At 41.1% G+C, this 20,007-nt stretch overlaps 1 protein-coding gene across 2 annotated transcripts in view; it reads right to left on the bottom strand.

Moving 5' to 3' along the window:
* IDE (insulin degrading enzyme) overlaps positions 1–20,007 on the bottom strand; it is a gene marked incomplete in the record, with an annotated part of 108,753 nt that overhangs the window by 32,836 nt on the left and 55,910 nt on the right. For both annotated transcript variants that reach the window (XM_070057618.1, XM_070057620.1), the window contains 7 exon segments: positions 7,147–7,250; positions 9,449–9,529; positions 10,620–10,711; positions 11,191–11,283; positions 12,317–12,479; positions 12,999–13,111; positions 18,140–18,262. In XM_070057618.1, coding sequence (XP_069913719.1) covers positions 7,147–7,250; positions 9,449–9,529; positions 10,620–10,711; positions 11,191–11,283; positions 12,317–12,479; positions 12,999–13,111; positions 18,140–18,262 — 769 coding nt within the window.

Below are 20,007 nucleotides of genomic sequence, written 5' to 3'. Positions count from 1 at the left end.
CTGGTTGCGCACTTCCAATCCAGCTACCTGCTAAATGTGCCGGGAAAGCAGCAAAGAATGGCCCAAGTCCTTGGGCCCCTGCACCCATGTGGGAGACCTGGGAAAAGCTCCGGCTCCTGGCTTTGGACTGCTCAGCTCTGGCTGTTGCAGCCATTTAGAGAGGTGAACCAGAGGATGGAAGATCTCTCTTTGTCTCTTCCTTTCTCTCTAACTCTGACTTTCAAATAAATAAATAAATCTTAAAAACAAGACAGAAACAAAACATATGCATATGTATATCAGAGGGGCTGGGTTGCAAGTTCTGGCTCCAGATTCCAGCTTGCTGCTGGGGTAGACCCTGGGAGGCAGAGAATGATAGCATAAGTGGTAGGGTACTTGTCACCCAAAGGAGAGCCCTGGATTGAGTTTCTGGGGCCCAGCGTCAGCCTGACCCAACCCTAGCCACTGTAGGCATTTGGGGTATGGACCAATGGATGGCAGCTTTCTGTCTCTGATATAATAATAATAAGAAGAATATGGAAGTACAGGAACAAACACCTGAATTAGGAGGAAAAAGGCAAGTTACAATAACCAGAATATGTGACACATAATAGATAGCTGTAGAATGTTTAACTGCAGACAGTTGAGAAAAATTTCCACAGCCACTCTAGTATTTTATTGTATCTGCTGAACACCTCATTATAATAAAAAATTGTTTTGAGGACAGGTGCTTCTTTAACATGATGGGGTACAGATAGAGGTGTGCTACCAACATGATCCTTAGAAACCTAAGGAAATGACCTTTTCCGCATCATACTAAAGCCCACAATAGTGAGGGAAGGAAACAGTGAGCTAGAATAAATGCAGACTGTTGACTTCAAATAGGGACAGTCAAAAGTGTTTACGAGGGATGTAGCTGCAGGAGCTACATGGGAACCACTTGAAACAAAAGGTCTCCTGACTACAGATGTTAGACAATATGGTTCTCAAGGAATGAATTTTCATGATGTTTTTGCAAATAATCACTGAGAGAAAAGGAGCAAGACATCTAAAGGATGAGAAGAGTTTTCAAAGGTAATTATGATGAATTCAGACAATTAGTAGAAGGGGAACAGACATGGCAATTACAGGCCTCGATTCTGGTGGATACTCTGACTCACCCTCTCTGAGAGCTTGCCAGAATCACAGTTAAGATCTAAGTTAGACAACATTTATCCTCTCTGGGCTTCACTTTCATTATTCTATAAATAGGGATTTAAATTACTCGAATTCTAGCCTTACACTAGAATTCTACAATATCATAGCAAATTAGATTTTGCTAAGATAAAGAATAAAAAACATAGAAAAAATCTGGTGAGACTTGAAAATCAATCTCAAAGAATACTAATAGATAAGCTTAATTGCTTAGTAAACTGAGACTTGGTTTGGCTACTGGCTTTGGCCTGGCTTGGCCTGGCCCAGTCTGGGGCCAATGAGGCCATCTGGAGAGTGAACCAGCAGAAGGAAAATGGAAGATCTCTGTCTCTCCCCTCTCTCTGTAAAAATAATTCTTTTAAATAAATAAATAATTTTTTAAAGATTTATTTATTTGAAAGGCAGAGTTACAGAGAGATAGAGAGAGCTCGTCCATTCGCTGGTTCACTCTCCAGACGGCCATGCTGGCTGAGGTTGGGCCAGGCCAAAGTCAGGAGCTAGGAGCTGCATCCAGGTCTCCCACAGGGACCCTAGCACTTGGGCCATCCTTCACTGCTTTCCCAAGGCACATTAGCAGGGAGCTGGATGGGAAGTGGAGCATCTGGGACACAAACCAGTGCTCATATGGGATGCCAGTGTTGCAGGCGGCAGCTCTAACTAGTATGCCTTGATACCAGCCCCTAAAATGCAATTCTTAAATTAAGAAGGAATCAAGAAAGATTAGGCTAAAAGCTTTAAAAATCGAATCAACTTTTATTGAACCGTTACCTGTTCAAATTCTGGGAAAGACAAACCATAATTCTTTCCTGGAAGAAACATGACCTAGAGTAATTGATTAATTGATCTCATAATAACAGATGACAGAACTATCCTTCTCTTAGTTACATCATCTTTGAAAGGTACACAGGTCACTAAACTGCAAAGGTGTGGAGAGCCAAGTGATTGAAATATTCAAGCAAAGACGAGTTACACTGTTTGTTGCTTAGGCAACTAACAAATCCTAACAGAATCATTGTTTATCCTGTTTTAGAAATGCTGAGGGCATGAAGAGGAAGAAGACTGGAGTTGGGCAGATGCTCTAATTTCCTAAAGGGAAAAGGGTGGAGCCTGAATACCATTAACCAGTAGATGAAGCAATGTCAGCTGACAAAAGTCTGCAGATGTGTAAACATTCAGATAACAGCATAGTTATCTCTAGGACATCCATGAATTATCCAGAATAACTACTCCAAAAGGAATGGAGCTTCTACTGCAGCAATTCTAAGTTTAATGTGAAAAAATGTGCACCAAGTAACAGGATTGAGGAAGAAGGAGGGTGAAGATGTAGATGGAGTAGGAATACATAAATACCTTTAAGTATGTAGATCAAGTCTCAACCTTCAAGATAACTTTCTAACAATTAGGGCTGACAAAAACGGAACTGGCTATTCTGGTATTTATTAATGAGTTCCCCATTCTTGGAAGAATTTAAGCTGAGGTTGGTAGCTACTTACCTACTACAGAGGAGAGATATACTTGGTACGGGTTTGATTAAATCACTTCCAAGGTTCCTTTCATTCTGAGGATTTCCCTACTTGGCTGCAATGTTAAACTTGTCTCAGTAGGTATTAAAGAAAGTCACTCTATCCTTTGCAACCCCTGTCTGGCCTGGCAGCTGGCACACTGTTCTCTACACTACTGATTTGCAACATTTACAGTGGTTAAGTCACTGAGACCAATCTTACAGAGGAAGAACACTTTTTCTTTAAAAGTGAGCGTAAAGAGAAAAAGAGGTACTTAACTTTAATTCTAGAATATACCAAATTCAGAAACATACAATTCAATCAGAAATGAAATCCATATTCTAGCAAATTCATTTCTACAAAGTTGCTGGGTCAAATCCTGACTCAAAACCAGAAAGTTTTATAACATTAATCATGCTTTACATTGGGAGGGAGTACATCCTGGGGTGGGCATTTGGTATATTGGTTAAGAAGCCACCTGAGATGCCTGTATCCCAATAGGACTGTCTTGAGTTCAAGTCTTAGCTCTGCTCCCTCTTCTAGCTTCCAGCTTCCTGTTAATGTGCACCCTGGGAGGCAGCAGGTGACGGCTCAAGAACCTGGGTCCCTGCCACCCATGTGGGAGACCCAGAGTGAGTTCCTGGCTCCTGGCTTTGGCAGAGCCCACCCAGCCCCAGCCCCAGCTGTTAATGAGCATTTTGGGAGTGAAAGAGTAGAGGTTTCCCTCTCTCTCTCTCTCTCTCTGTGCCTCTCAACAATAAATAATCTTTTTGAAAAAGCACCTTCTACTATACAATAGTTGTTTGGTTTTCTGACACAGAAAGAGAAAAACAAGGAGACAAACATAGGGAGCAGCTATCTGTTGGCTCATTCCCCAAATGCCTGCAATGTCTTTTTTCAAGTTTTATTTTATTTATTTGAAATACAAAGTTATAGACAGAGGCAGAGTCAGAGAGACAGAGAGAGAGAGGTCTTCCATCAATGGTTCACTCCCCAGATGACCACAATGGCCAGAGCTGAGCTGATCCAAAGCCAGGAGCCAGGAGCTTCCTCCAGGTCTCCCACGTGGGTGCAGGGGCCCAAGAACCTGGGACATCCTCCATTGCCCTCCCAGGCCATAGCGGAGAGTTGCATCAGAAGTGGAGCAGCTGGGACTTGAACTGGCACCATATGGGATGCCAGTGCTGCAGGCTGGGGCTTTAACCCTCTGCGCCACAGCGCTGGCCCCCTGATACAATCTTAAACAGCACTAGTTTATGTTTGTATAACACTTTTCAGTTTGGGTAAATCACTGTGAATCAGACAGGATACAGTACTATCACCAATTTAGAAGATGGCAAAGATTCAAGTAAATGAAATCAAATTTTTTTGAATATTTATTCAATTATTTGAAAAACAGAGAGAGGGAGAGACAGGAGAGATCAGTATGCCATCTGCTAGTCCACTCTCCAAATGGCTGCAACAGCCAGGGCTACGCTAGGCCAAAGCCAGGAGCCTGGAACTCACCTGTGTGTCCCATGACTTGGGCCACCCTCTGTTGCTTTCCCAGAAATATTAGCAGGGAGCGGCTCAATAGGCTAATCCTCCGCCTTGCGGCGCCAGCACACCGGATTCTAGTCCTGGTCGGGGCATCGGATTCTGTACCGGTTGCCCCTCTTCCAGGCCAGCTCTCTGCTATGGCCAGGGAGTGCAGTGGAGGATGGCCCAAGTCTTTGGGCCCTGCACCCGCATGGGAGACCAGGAGGAGCACCTGGCTCCTGGCTTCAGATCAGTGCGGTGTGCCAGCCGCAGCACCCCAGCTGCGGCGGCCATTGGAGGGTGAACCAACGGCAAAGGAAGGCCTTTCTCTCTCTTTCTCTCTCTCACTGTCCACTCTGCCTGTCAAAAAATAAAAAAAAAAAAATAATAAAAATAAAAAAATACAAAAAAGAAGTGGAGCAGCCAAAATTCAAACCGGCACCCATATGGGATGTTGGTGTTGCAGGCTGCAGCTTAATCCACTGTGCCACATCACCAGCCCTGAGAGCCAGTGCTCTTGACATTATATAAAGTCAACTTTTCACAAGTCCCCCTTTGCAGGACTATGAACTGAGAAGTTTCACACTGATAATTCAATAAACATTAATTGAAGAAAAAAAATGATCAAAATTTGATGACTATTAAGTGGCCTAACCACACAAAGCCAGTCACTGGAAATAACATTAAAGGTTATCTAGGGGCCAACGCTGTGGCATAGAAAATTAAGCCCCCAACTGCAGCACTGGAATCCTATATGAGCACTGGTTCAAATCCTGGATCTTTCACTTCCCATTCAGTTCAGTTCCCTGCTGATGCACCTGGGATGGCAGTGGAGGATGGCCTGAGGCACTGGGCCCTGTACCCATGTGGGAGACCTGGAAGAAGCTCCTGGCTACTGGTTTCAGCCTGGCCCACCTCCAGCCATTGTGGTCATTTGGAAAGTAAACCAGCAGACAAAAGATCTCTCTCTGTTTCTAGCTCTCTCTGTAACTCTGCCTTTCAAGTAAATAAATAAATATTTTTTTAAAATAAAAGATCGAATGAGTTCTATTATTAAGTTTAAAGCTCTCTAACTCTGCCTTTCAAATAAATTAATTAATTTTAAAAAAGAAAAAGAAAATGAAATGAAGAGTTTCTGGTTTTTCAATTCCTTGATATTTAAATAAATTACATAGGGCTGAGAAACAGTATTTATTGTTTTTTTGTTTGTTTGTTTATTTGTTCTTAGTATTTACTGTTAAAAGTAGAAAGATGAGCTCACAATCTGTAACTTTTTAGTCATTTCCTGTATTTTTTTTTTTTTGACAGATAGAGTTAGACAGTGAGAGAGAGAGAGAGAAAGAGAGACAAAGGTCCTCCCTCCACTAGTTCACACCCCAAATGGCCGCAACAGATGGAGCTATGACGATCCGAAGCCAGGAGCCAGGCACCTCCTCCTGGTCTCCCACGCAGGCACAGGGGCCCAAGCACCCAGGCCATCCCCCAATGCCCTCCCGGGCCAGAGCAGAGAGCTGGACTGGAAAAGCAGCAACTGGGACCAGAACCCAGTGCCAATAGGGGATGCCGGCATCGCAGGTGGAGGATTAACCAAGTGAGCCACGCTGCCGGCCTCTCCTGCAGTTTTTAAGTATAATACTCAGTTTCCACATCATAAGCAATTCTTGAGTAGTTAAGGCTTATGCAACAAAAATGGACTTAAAATGTTGTCAAGACAGATTATCCTCGAGATATACCACAAGCTGTTGTGACTGAGTGCATGATATCATTAATAAATCACTTAACTTCTATATAATTTCAGAATTATCATTGAGGAAGATTTCTAAATTTTGACTCTTAATAAATTTTTTAAACTATAAAATGAAGGCCTCTGACTATAATTTTAAAATCTGGAAAATCTGGCGGGTGCCGCAGCTCAATAGGCTAATCCTCTGCCTTGCGGCGCCGGCAAACCAGATTCTAGTCCCGGTTGGGGCACCGGGTTCTGTCCCAGGTGCCCCTCTTCCAGGCCAGCTCTCTGCTGTAGCCAGGGAGTGCAGTGGAGGATGGCCCAAGTCCTTGGGCCCTGCACCCCATGGGAAACCAGGATAAGTACCTGGCTCCTGCCTTTGGATCAGCGCGGTGCGCCGGCCGCAGCGCGCTGGCCACGGTGGCCATTGGAGGGTGAACCAATGGCAAAAGAAGACCTTTCTCTCTGTCTCTCTCTCTCACTGTCCACTCTGCCTGTCAAAAAAAAAAAAAAAATCTAGAAAATCTAATAACTATCTATAGTCATACAAGCACTCTATCACTAAATCAAATTTCTCATTCCTAGCTTCAGGCAGACAGCGTCAGGGCTGACCAGGCCGGAGGACGCCCAGCCGGTGTCTGCTGCTCCAGCAGTGCTTGCTTGGTGGGTGGGGAAATCCCCATGCAGCAGGGTACTGACTGAGAGTGTAGGAGAGGCGGAGTCCCAGTCTGCTTTGTTTTCCTGTGTCATCAGACTTTATACCGTGTGCTGACTCACAAGCTTCTAGAACTGACCCCTTCCAGCAGGAATACCTCTGCTGGAAGTATTCAAACTTTCGATTCCCTGCTTACCCACGGGTCAGAGGGAGCCCTCCCTGGTAAGACCCAAGGAGGTATGCTGATGCCTTGGAAGCACTCAGGCAAGGATGAAGCTAGATTAACATGACTTACTGTATTTTATTCATAATAATGAAATTATAATTACATTTTTAAAAACAGCCTTCTTCTTTCAAAGACACTGCCTTAAAACAGCCTCACGTGGAGGGAGAAAAAGTGAAGAAAGAAAAATTAGTCATGTAATGACTGTTGAAGCTTGGTATTGGTTCATTATATTATTACTTACTTTTGTAATCATGCTTGATAAAACGTTTTACCCACAATTTCAAATTTTCAGATTCTAATCACTAAAAATTTAGGATATAACAGTAAAATATGTGTGGTGACTCACCGGACATTTTCTGGTCTGAGTTTATTGAGAACCATTTCTATTAAGTCAGGTCTAAATTCTTCCAGCAAATATGCAGCTGTGAGTACTTCTTCTAGAGGATAATACTTTTAAGAAGGAAAATATAAATAAATAAAATTTTTAAGGCTATGCACAGTTTATCAAGGCAAACAGAAATTCAACACAATAAATCCATTATTTTACAGCCTCCTTTCCTTCAATTAAACTTTATTCCATTGGAAAATTTTCTGGAGCCTTAAATCTTCTCTTTCCTACCATATCTTTAAGTAGTTTTATGTTGTGGGATTATCTCAAAGGCCCAATATACTTTACTTATAAACAGTAAAATCACATTTCTTTTGATGAAAAATTTTGAGTAATATTTCTGGTTAAAAATTGAGTACTTGTTAATGAAGAAAATTTGATAGTGAAATGCTGACACTTATAAGATTTTAAATATAAAATACATACACTTTTATAAATAGAATTTCCTTCCAAATTTCTATGAATGAAATCAGAAAGTATTTAGAAAGTTGTTATGGGGCAAAATGACATATTTTTGGCTAGTGTAGAAAAGTAACAGAGGGGTCGGCACTGTGGCATAACAGGTAAAGCTACTGTCTGCAGTGCTGGCATCCCATATGGGTGCTGGTTCAAGTCCCAGGTGCTCCATTTCCAATCCAACACCCTGCTGATGGCCTGGGAAAGCAATAGAAGATGGCCCAAGTCCTTGGGCCCCTGCACTCGCATGGGAGAGTTAGAAGAAGCTCCTGGCTCCTGGCCTCAGATCAACACAGCTCCAGCTGTTGGTGCCATCTGGGGAGTAAGCCAGAGGATGGAAGATCCCTCTCTCTCTCTCTCTGCCTCTCAAATAAATAATCTTCTAAAAATTTTTTAAAAATAAGTAATGGAGAAGATGTTTTCTAATAACAGAAATCTGAAATAGACTGAGTAGACTGACCAATTCATTCATTCAACAAATATTTAATAAACTACTTAGAGCCAGCCCCTGCTCTGGATACTATGAAAACAATGGTAGCTAAGACACATGAAGTCCCAGTCCTCCAAGGACCAGGCATTCTAATTGAGAGGGTGGTGAACAAGAAACAAATATTGTCATTTAAAAGATAGGTACTACGAAGAAAAAAAGAGAAGGGGCAAGGGCATTATTTTAGATTGGGAGGCCAGAGATCTTTCTGAGGAGGCGACATCTGAGTGGGAATTCTCCTGATAAAGAGAATCTAGCCATGCAAAGATCTGATAGAAGGTGTTCAATGTGGAGAAAACAGCAAATATAAAGGCTTTAAGACAGAGAAATAAACTTAATGGTGAAAATTAAACAGAGAAGTGCTGGTGTTGTGGAGTAGCAGGTTAAGCCACCAACTGCAACACCAGCATACCATATTGAAGTGCCAGTTCAAGTTCCAGCTGTTCTGCTTCTGATCCAGCTCCATGCTAATGTGCCTGGGAAAGCAGCAGCAGATGACCCAAGTATTTGGATCCCTGCCATCCACATGGGTCACCTGGATGGAGTTCTAGCCTCCTGGTTTAGGCCTGGCCCAGTTCTGGCCATTGTGGACTATGTGAACATTGAGGGAGTGAATCAGCAGATGGAAGATATCTCTCTCTGTCACTGTACCTTTCAAACAAATAAATAAATCTTGGAAGGAAGGAAAGAAGGAAATAAATAAATAAATAAATAAGAGAGCCAGCATAGCTGGAGCAGAATCGGAATGGGAGAGCTGAATTGGAGAATAGTAGCCAAAAAGATAGCCAGAGCCAAGTCATTCTATAGGTCAAGGACATTTTTAGAATTTTATGCCAACTCTGATGGGAAATCACTAAATACTGTAAACAGAAACAACCTGATTTTAGTTTTCAAAAGATCATTTGGGCTGGAAAAATAATCTATATCGGGGGACAAGATGGAAAATAGTGATCTCGGGTAAGAGACTATGATGTAATCCATACAAGAAATGATGGCAGCTCAGACTAGGGGGAGAGCAATGAAGATGGAGAGAAGCAGATCATCTACAGCTTTCATAGAGGCAGTAGCAGAGACACATTACAGAAGTGAAAAATACTTACAGCTCCTGTGTAATGAAAAGATTACAGATAATTTTTAGGATGATGGAAATGAAGAATTTCAACATATTTTGGCATCAAAGTTTGCCTGGTTGCTACAAAGTATAACGTTTTATACTATAGCTTCAATTTTTATCATTTGTAGAGTACTGAAAATAACAGATGGAGGATCACTGAACTATTTCACACACCAATTTATAGTGTATAACAACAAACTTACATGCAATATTCCTGCAATTTTGGATGTATAGTCTCGTGGCCTCTCTTTATCTTTAAACCTAAAAGCAACAGCATTCAAGTCCTAGAACACAAAGTTAATCCAATTACACATAAGTCAACTATTATTCAGAGATACTTTTTTTATAGTGTTACATATAACTATGAACTTTCTACTTCAAGGTTAACTTTATCACACCTTTTGGAAAAATGGCTGTGCTTGATTTAGCAATGTACAAAACAAGAAAGAAAATCTGATGTGTGTAAGACTCAATCTGTCAACCTAGACTTAAAACCAAAGCAAAATAGGTAAATAATTTTTAACAAAACCAACAAATAAAGGATATGATTCTGTAGCCTATACTGTTGGAACTATCAGTCAAAGGTTTAAACAACTGTGTAGAATTTTGAGAGATCCAACAATTACGACTAAGATTCAGATTTAGATTGGGAGGCCAGAGATCTATCTGAGGAGGTGATTTTGGTGACCCATTCAAAGAACTGCAGTCAGATTAGAAGTTATTGTTATAATTACCAAAAACCGATATTATAACTATACACTATTATCCTCGTTAAATAAGATGGTACATTTCAAAATCTTGATACACCTTAAATACAAAGTACATATTTTTAAAAACTCTTTCAAAAGAAGCTTTTGAAATTTTGGAAGGTAAATACTTTTTATTTAATACAAAAAAAAGAAAAAAAAAGATAGCCACATTTTTCCACATAAACACTAATAGAATCACTTTTAAGAACACAACCATACATAAAGCAATTGACTATTTCTTTAAGAGTTTACCACAGATTTTTATTATCAGATCTGAAAATGACAGCTCATGCAGCTTCAGGCAGGGAGTAACATAAGCCCTGACAGACACCAGCTCAATAACTGCTGGTTTTCTTCAGAGGGATGGAAAAACAATCTGATTTCTTCCCCTTTCCCTCCTAAAAAAGGCTACTTGATGCCTTAACCCTTAATAGTGCCCCAAGTAATGAATCAAACTAGTATAACTAAACCTTATCTAATACTATTATGCATTGCAAACTTTTAGATTTCAATTAGGAAAAAAAAGCTTTAAAAGTTTAACTGGGCTTTAAATTTAAAATAATTTACATTTATTTGGTTTTGAAAAATAGATTCCTTAAGAACAATTTTGGTGAAACAAAAGTACCTTGCACTCTTGGAAAACCCATTCTTGAGGTCCTTCTGCACGTAACTTCTGAATGTATTGAAACATGTGCAAAATTATATCTTCAACATGTACTGGAAAAAAGGGGCACACTTAAAAATCATTCAGTTCTTGAATTCCTTAAAGCAGTGAGCTCACTCCTAAGGTTAAGTCAGGTAAGTGGAAGATGGTCCTTCTTAGAGAATGGAGTCCTTACCTCCCTGAGACTGGCTGTAAGTGTCCCACCCTCATGGCCCTCTGGGCTCAGGGTTATGTGACAGAAGGGGTGCTGGGTGGTAATTGAGCAAATGAAAAGCTAAGTACACATTTTACACGTGCAACATAACAATCAATTGTTAAGCAGTGGGAGGGAGGAGGGTCATCCATGAAACAAGGCCAACTTACACATGAAAAATACAATGGTAAGTTATATGAATTAAAGTGTTTATAGATTTTTCAACATGAAACAGATCCACAGCATTAAGAACTTAAAAAAACTAAAAACAAAAACAAAATCAAAGAAAGTCACTTTTCATTCAAAAGCCAAAAGGTCAAACAATAAATCAATACTTACATAATCCTTCCTCTGTCAAGTCCACATTAATGATAAAAAACATAAAACCTCGTGCTCCTTCCTTCTGCCCACCAACAAGAGTATTTACCCAGCCTGCAAGATGCAAAGACAATCAACATGATTGCATGTGTGCCTTCTTTTGAGATAAGGAAGCTTTTAAAAATTCATTCTATATGCTCCTAAAAGATTAAAATGGACCTTTTGCAGAAAAAAAATCAGTTCAGAAAAAGCAGTTTCAGACACTGGAAGACTAATGGATTTTGTGAGTTGGGAGCCCTCCTCAAGACTTCTCAAATCAATTCCCAATCAAGAGCAGATCACTATGCTTAACTATTCTAGAAAAGTGAAGAGTATGAGTTAAGAGCGGCTTGTAAGTCAACTACTGTCTAGATTTTTCACCCTTCTGAAAAGATGGAAAACAGCAAACCAATAAATAATACATACTGAAGTTTCACAAAGATGGTAAAAAGAACATTTGAATGTGGGCTTTTATGTTTTTTACTTCTTTCTCATTTAAAACAAACAATATTATCTTTTGAAATATCTAATCTTCACTGCTCAACACTGAAAGGTGCAACAAATTATTAAAAAAAAAAAAGATTCCAGACCCACACACAAAAAAATACTAACAACCACCAACTCACTCATTCATCCAAAATGCAATTTCTTCTAAAAATGTTCCTTTCACAAGAGGCATTTAAGAGAAAATGAGAGCCAGAGGGCCGGCGCCACGGCTCACTAGGCTAATCCTCGCCTAGCGGCGCCGGCACACCGGGTTCTAGTCCCGGTTGGGGTGCCGGATTCTGTCCCGGTTGCCCCTCTTCCAGGCCAGCTCTCTGCTGTGGCCAGGGAGTGCAGTGGAGGATGGCCCAGGTGCTTGGGCCCTGCACCCCATGGGAGACCAGGAAAAGCACCTGGCTCCTGGCTCCTGCCATCGGATCAGCGCGGTGTGCCGGACGCAGCGTGCCGGCCGCGGCAGCCATTGGAGGGTGAACCAACGGCAAAGGAAGACCTTTCTCTCTGTCTCTCCCTCTCACTGTCCACTCTGCCTGTCAAAAAATAAATTTAAAAAAAAAAAAAAATGAGGAGGGTGCTTCACTCAGAACCTGCTGCCCAAGAGACTTACCCTTTGATTTAAGTTCTGATAACAGACTTCCAGGACCTTCATGCCCAATGAGATGACCAAGATAGTGACCAGGATTTGATTTGTAGTATTGCTGAAGGTCGGGTATGGGAAATGTCACATAAAGATTCCTAATGTCCTTAATAGGTACTATTTTGTAAAGTTGCTGTGGAGTCCAAAGGAAAAAAAAATCACGGAATAACTACATACAACTGCTACTGAATAAAATATTTACAGACCACAAGGAATAACAATTGTCATGGAAGAATCTCAAATTTAGGAGTGATTTTTCAATTGCCAGAAAAAATCACACCAACCACAAAGGGATAAATGATCCTGGCCTTCTCAGTTGAATCTTATTACATGCTTGGTCCCTTGGACCATTCAGCTAGTTTTGGATACTTTCCTTCTGCCACTGGATAACAGCTTCAACAGTCTGGCCACGCTACAGCTACTAAAACTACTTTCAGCTTGCAAAGATCAGAACACAGAGTTTGTGTGTGTGTGTATGTGTGTGTACTGTACATGTTCCTAATAAATATGAAACTGATGAGAATACCTTGAAAAATATTAAAAACCGCATAAACAATGATATCTCCAATATTTTTCATCTATTCTGATAAACCAGGTGTATATTTTGTCCATAAATTTAAGAGGAAAAAATAGCAGAAATACATGCACTTACTCTAAGATGTTCTTCCTGGAAAGGGTGTTCAGGAAATTCTGGTAATGGGACATTTTTGTTTTCTACTTCAGAAAACAACTTTACCACCAGATTAGTCAAGTCATCTAAAGATTCTAGAAGAAAACAACATTAAAAACAGAACTTAAACTAATAGTAACATACAGCAGATAAGATTTAAGACCTAAAGGCCTTAAAGTGTTGTGGTGGAGCAGGCTAAGCCACCGTCTTTGACACCAGCATCCATAGGGACAATGATTATAGAGTCCCAGCTGCTCTGCTTCTGATCCAGCTCCCTGCTAATGCACTCAGGAAAGCAATGGATGCTGGCCCAACTTCTTGGGCCCCAGCCACCCTGGATAGAGTTCTGGGCTCCCATCTTCGGTCTGGCCCAGACTCAGCTGTTGCGGCCATTTGGGGAGTGAACCAGAAGATGAAAGATCAATTCTCTCTGTCTCCTCTGTCTCTCCACCTCTGCCTTTCAAATAAATATAAAGAAAACCTCAAAAAAATTTCTAAGACTTTAGGCTTTCCTGAAAAATAACAAGACTACTGAAAACAAAACATGGAACTGAAAAAAAAAAATAAGCTGCATCTGATAGAGGAAGCACTCAGTAAAATCTTATCAGTGTTTACATAACTTCCTTTATAAGGAATTTATTTTATTTTTCCAAAGGCACACAGAGATTGCTCATCAGCTGATTCACTCCTCAAATGCCTGTAACAATCAGGACAAAGCCAGGGAATGGGAGCTCAAACCAGGTCTCCGATGTGGGCAGCTGGGAGGACTTGGGCTATCACCTGCTCTCCACCAGGGTGTGCATCAGCAGAAAGCTGGAATAAGAAGCAGAGCCAGGACTTAAACCTAGGGATCTTGATAAAGAATGTGGGTTTTCCAAGGAGCATCATAACTGCTACACCAAAAATCCATCTCAGTATGTATATAACTGCTAAAGCAATAGTGATATTATGCCTCACACCTATCACACATTAGAGCTAAAAAAATTTATAAATATTATTTAAAATATCAATAGTTTCACAAATACTATTTTGCAATAAATTTAAAACAAATATTAGAAACAGTGGCTGGCACTTTGGCACAGATGGTAATGCGCCTGTCTACAACGCCAGCGTCCCATATGGGTGCTGGTTCATATCTAGGCTGCTCCACTTCCAAACTAGCTCCCTGCTAATGTGCCTGGGAATGCAGCAGAGGATGGCCTTTATGTTTGGGCCCCTGCCACCCCTGTGGGAGACCCAGAGAAGGCAGATCTAGGGAGCTAGATCAGAAGCGGAGCAGCCAAGACTCTAATCAGTGCCTCTATGGGATGCCGTCACTGTAGACTGGGGCTTTAACCTGCTGCACCACAGCACCGACCCCCTATAAAGGTTTTACTCAGAGGATGGGTACAGTGGTGTAGTAGGTTAAACCTCTAGCTGGGCACCTGCATCCATAGGGAGCTGTTTATAGTCCTGGCTGCTCCAATTCCAATCCAGCTCCCTGGTGATGGCCTGGGAAGGCAGTGGAAGATGGCCCAGGTGCTTGGGCTCCTGCTCCCATGTGGGAGACCCCAAAGAAGCTCCTGGCTCCTGGCTTTAGCCTGGCCTAGCATGGGCCGTTGCAGCCCTTTGGGGAGTAAACCAGCAGATGGAAGACTTCTCTGTCTCTCTCTCTGTCTGTAACTCTGCCTCTCAAATAAATAAAATATTAAATAAATAAATAAATAAGGGGTTTTAGATCTTCATTCCAACACTATTATAACAACAACAAAAGATGGAAATGACCTAAACGTCTGTCAGTATGTGGATACTATGAAACCTCCACACAGTAGAACTGTATGCAGTCATTGATGCTGTCTCTAAAGTATCTCAAAGCTCTGTCAAATGAAAACTGCAGGACCAGGGCTGTGGCATAGAGGGTAAAGCTGTAGCCTGCAGTGCTGGCATCCCCATGTGGGTGCTGGTTCAAGTCCAGGTTGCTCCATATCCAAACTAGCTCTCTGCTATGGCCTGGGAAAGCAGCAGAAGATGGCCCACATCCTTGGGCCCCTGCATCCATGTGGGAGACCTGGAAGAAGCTCCTGGCTCCTGGCTTTGGATCAGCACAGCTCCGGCCATTGCAGCCAATTGGGGAGTGAACCAGCGGATGGAAGACCTCTCTCTCTCTCTCTCTGACTCTGCTTTTCTCTCTGTGTAACTCTTTCAAATAAATAAATAAATCTTTTTAAAAAATGAAAACTGCAGGCCACAAAACAATGCCATGCAGTATAATCTCATTTAATTTTTGTTTATTTACTTATTTGAAAGGCACAATGACAGAAGTGGGGTGGGGATAGGAACATAAAAATAAGTCTTCCAGCTGTTGGTTCACTCCCCAAGAGGCAGTTATGGCCAGAGCTGGGCCAGTGGGTGGCAGGGATCTAAGTACTTGGGCCATTATCCCTATTACTTTCCCAGGCACATCTGCAAGGAGCTGGACTGGAAGTGGAGCAGCCAGGACTCCAGCCTACACTCAAATATGGGATGGCAGCATCAGCATCACAAGAGGAAGCTTAACTCACAAAGCTACAATGCTGGTCCCAATCAATTTAATGTTTTTAAAGACACACACCCACAAACACATACATAAGCATATTACCAAAATTCTACTTTTGAAAGTAAAGTAAGAAATGACTTGGGTGATTAACTTTGAGGAAATTGTATATTAGTTATAGAGTAGGATAAGGAAGAACTTGCTTTTTATTTTATACCTTTCTATGTAGAATAATTTTTTTAAGTACACATATAACTATTATTCCAAAAAGAAAACTGAGCAAAACAACTTTATCTTTTTAGAAACAAGACAAAACTCACTGTGATCCTATGTTACCAAAAACAGGTTACTTATAAATGGTATTACATTTCACCACTTGTTGCTATAAGCATTCAAATCAAGTAAGAAGTTTCCCTTAATAATCTATGTCCAATTTTTAACTTTCCATGAACTCTTTAGAGAGCACTTAATCACTATCTGACAACTGCCTTTATGTAGTGTGAAATTTTCTTCATGAATTATGAATATGTGTATTTATACTACTAAAATGTACCTAGTTTCAGGGCTGATGTTGTGGCACAATGGGTTTAACAGCCACCTGCAATGTCTGCATCCCATGTGGGCACTGGTTTGAGTCCCAGCTGCTCTGCTTCCAATCCAGCTTGGGAAAGCAGGAGAGGATGGCTCAGGTACTTAGGCCCCTGCAACCACATGGAAGACCCGGGTAGAGTTCCAGGGCCCTGGCTTAAGCCTGCCCCAGCTCTGGATGTTATGGCTATCTGGGAAGTAAACCAGCACATGGAAGATTTCTGTTTCTTGCCCCCACTCTCCTACCCCTAGTAACTGCCTTTCAAATATATAAATAAATCTTTTTTTTTTTAAGTACCTATTTTCTTTTCCTTTTTTAAGATTTATTTTAAAGAGTTAAAGAGAAAGGTAGAGACAGAGAGGTCTTCCATCTGCTGGTTCACTCCCTACATGGCTACAACAGCCAGAGCTGAGACAATCCAAAGTCAGAAGCCAGGAGCTTCTTCTGGGTCTCCCACATGGGTGCAGATTGAGCTATTCTCTGTTGCTTTCCCAGGCACATTAACAGGGAGTGGGATCGGAAGTGGAGCAGCTGGGACTTGAACCGGTGTACATATGGGATGCCTGCGCTGCAGGCTGGGGCTTTAATCCACTGTGCCACAGTGCTGGATCCAAAATGTACCTATTTTCACTTCAGTTTTTTGACATGTACGTAGGATTCTAAAATGTCTAGAATCAAATAAAAGGCAGACCAGGGGCTGGCACTGTGGCATAACAGGTTAATCCTCCACCTGCAGTGCCAGTATTCCATATGGATGATGGTTCAAGTCCCAGTTGCTCCATTTCTGATCCAGCTCTCTGCTATGGCCTGGGAAAACAGTGGAAGATAGCCTAAGTCCTTGGGCCCCTGCACCCACGTGGGAGACCCAGAAGAAGCTCCTGGCTCCTGGCTTCGGATCGGCTCAGCTCTGGCTGCTGCAGCCATTTAGGAGTGAACCAGTGGAAGGAAAACCTTTCTGTCTGTCTCCTCTTCCTCTCACTGTCTGTAACTTTACTCTCAAGTAAATAAATAAAATCGTAAAAAAAAAAAAAAAAAAAAAAAGGCAGACCAGTGTGGCTGCAGAGTAAGGAATGGAGGGAATAGATATGTTTGGAGCAAGGGAATCTTTATGGACAGACAGGATAAGTGAATTAAAAGAAAGGGGGAGGGGTTTACCAGCAAACATTTCTTGGCCTTCAGTATTGATGTCAGTGAAGCCTGGTACAGCAAGGTTTTACCAGGTGTGCCTTTTGAGTATTTCTACCCTAAAAGCATAAATGTAGGGTTTGTTCTTTGTTTTTGAGAAGCTGAGAGACAGAGCGAGCTCTCATCTACTGGTTCACTCTCCAAATGCCTGCATAACTGCAGCTGGACTGGAGTTGGACCTGGGAGCCAGGAACTCAATCCAGGGAGGCAGGAATCCAATTACTTGACCTATCATCGCTGTCTTCCTGGTTCTGCATTGGTGGAAAGCTGGAGTCAGGAGCCTGAGCCGGCAATCAAACCCAGGCATCTGCAATGCAGTATCTTGACAGCTAGATTAAATGCTCATTCCCACAATGTAGCTTTTTCAAAGGTGAGGCCGCCAAACAACACTATCCTGTCTTCTCCACTTCTCTGTGAGTCCAATTTATCTTCACATCATCAAGGCTTCAACAGTATCAGGAACCTGTACTGATTGCTAACTGTTTGACAAATGTTCAGGCAATTAGTGCAGCCAGAACTAGAAAGATGGCCCCAGGCAGAAACAGAGAAAAACTTTTTTGTTGATTTTTTCCTTTATACTTTCTTTCCCTGCTTCTACATGTTAGAGCACCTACTAATATTTATATATTCCTCAGGTTTCTGTTTAAAACCATCTAAACTTCTTTTCTGGAGAACACTGAGTATTCTACCAAAAAAAAAAAAAAAAAAAAAAAAAGATCATTTTCAAAAGACTCTGAGCAGACAAATAGCTTTGTCTGTAGCCTTCTAATGCACTGAAAAAGCCAAGACAGAAAACTTAGATGATCCAATCCAATGAAAAAATTTAAGAGTTCTTACCTCGACCTAAAACACAAATAGCCATTAAGTTGGATGAATAATACGTAGAATGGAATTTCAGTAGCTCTTGTCTTACATCAATGCCTTCTTGGTTTGGTCGAGTCTCTAGAGTGTATTTGTTACCTAAAAGGAAAGAATTGGTATTTTTTAGAAAAAGCAAAATATGTGTACTTTAAAACCTCATAATTATTCCTGGCATGGCTGTGGAATGAACTTTAAAAAGAAAACAGAATTAAAAGTAACACAATTAATTAGTCAAATATGTTTGAATGTAAGGTGGATAAACAGGACTGTATATTACAGATTAATAATGCTGAGAGTTTTCCCTAAGGAACTAAAAGTGCTTTGTAAATATTATGCTTCTTAAAATCCCTGTGAGATGGCAAGTATTATGAGCACTTAAAAGGCAAAATGAGATCCATATGGCCTCCACTCACACTTACTTTAATTTTCAATTCCCTATGTACCCTATAATTAATTGAACAGAGTCACTAAGGAATCTTTTTGGAACTTGCCAAGTTACTTGTGGAAAGAAAAGTTACTATTTGGGGCTGAAACATTACATTTGTGCTGTGAATTCTCACAGACTTGACCTAGATTGGTAAAAATAGGATGCAATACTATTTTTTATAAATCTCAAGTGATATATGTAGTGTGCCACTAAGCTCTCTTAATAAAATTTTAATAACTAATTCAATTACAACAAAATATACCTGTCAAAAACAAATAGTTAAACTCTCTAAATACCACCTTTCTAATAAAGACTTTGCAAAGTAGGAAGTGGAAATCCCAATGACTGCTGTCTCTGCAAGAAGGCATCTTTAAACAAATTTATTTTGAGAGAGAAACAGGCAGACCGACAATTCCCATATGCTAGCTCACTACTCAAATGCCCACAACTAAGGCTGGGCCAGGGCTGGAGCTGGGATCCAGGAACCCAATCCAGTTCTCCCACACAGATAGCAGGAACACAATTACTTGAGCCATCACTATTGCCTATGAGGTCTACGTTAGCAGGAAGCTAGAGTTAGAAGTCAAAGCTGGAAATCAAACCCAGGCACCCTGGTGTGAGAAATGGGTATCCCAAAAACTAAGCCAAATGCCCTCTTCCCCAAAATGGCATCTTGATCAGAAATTTCCCAAGCTTATAATGTAACAGCTTTTAATATTGGCCCTGTTTATACTACCAATGGGCTCCTGTCTTTGTCCCAGAATGCTTGAATCAACAGATCTAGTAAAGAGACTGTGCAACAAACAGCCCACCAAATGCTCATTGACTTTTTTCTAGTCACAAAGCAACCATATGTATTCATACTCACTAGAAGCAGACTATCACCTAAGTATACACGCTTTCAATCAGCTATTTCATTTCTCACTAAAGCCAGTTTAATTCAAGATTTGCTGTACTCAACATCCTGAGATATCTTTTCCTTCTAAGGGGTTCTGTACTGTTTTTTCCTTTTTTAAATATTTATTTATTTATTTATTTGAAAGGCAGAGTTACAGAGAAACAGTGGTAGCAGCAGAGAGATCTTCCATCCACTGGTTCACTCTCCAAATGGCCGCCAACGGCCAGAGCTGGGCTGATCAGAAGCCAGGAGCCAGGAGCCACAGCACCGGTCCCTAGTGTAGTGCTCTTAACATTTGTTACCAAATTTGGTGGATTACACTGAAGGAAAATTTAAAACTGAGGCCTTGAATATTTATTTTTTTGAAATTACCATGTTAAATATTAAAGTACAGTTTGAAGGAGTTGATCTAATTATTTTTTAGAAATAATTGTAACCAGGGGCTGCTGCTGTGGTACAGTGGGTTAATGCCTTGGCCTGAAGTACCTGCATCCCATATAGGTGCCAGTTCGAGACTCG

The sequence above is a fragment of the Oryctolagus cuniculus genome, chromosome 15 (assembly GCF_964237555.1).
Source record: "Oryctolagus cuniculus chromosome 15, mOryCun1.1, whole genome shotgun sequence".
Taxonomy (NCBI): Eukaryota; Metazoa; Chordata; class Mammalia; order Lagomorpha; family Leporidae; genus Oryctolagus; species Oryctolagus cuniculus.
This window is presented reverse-complemented; position numbering and strand designations above follow the sequence as displayed.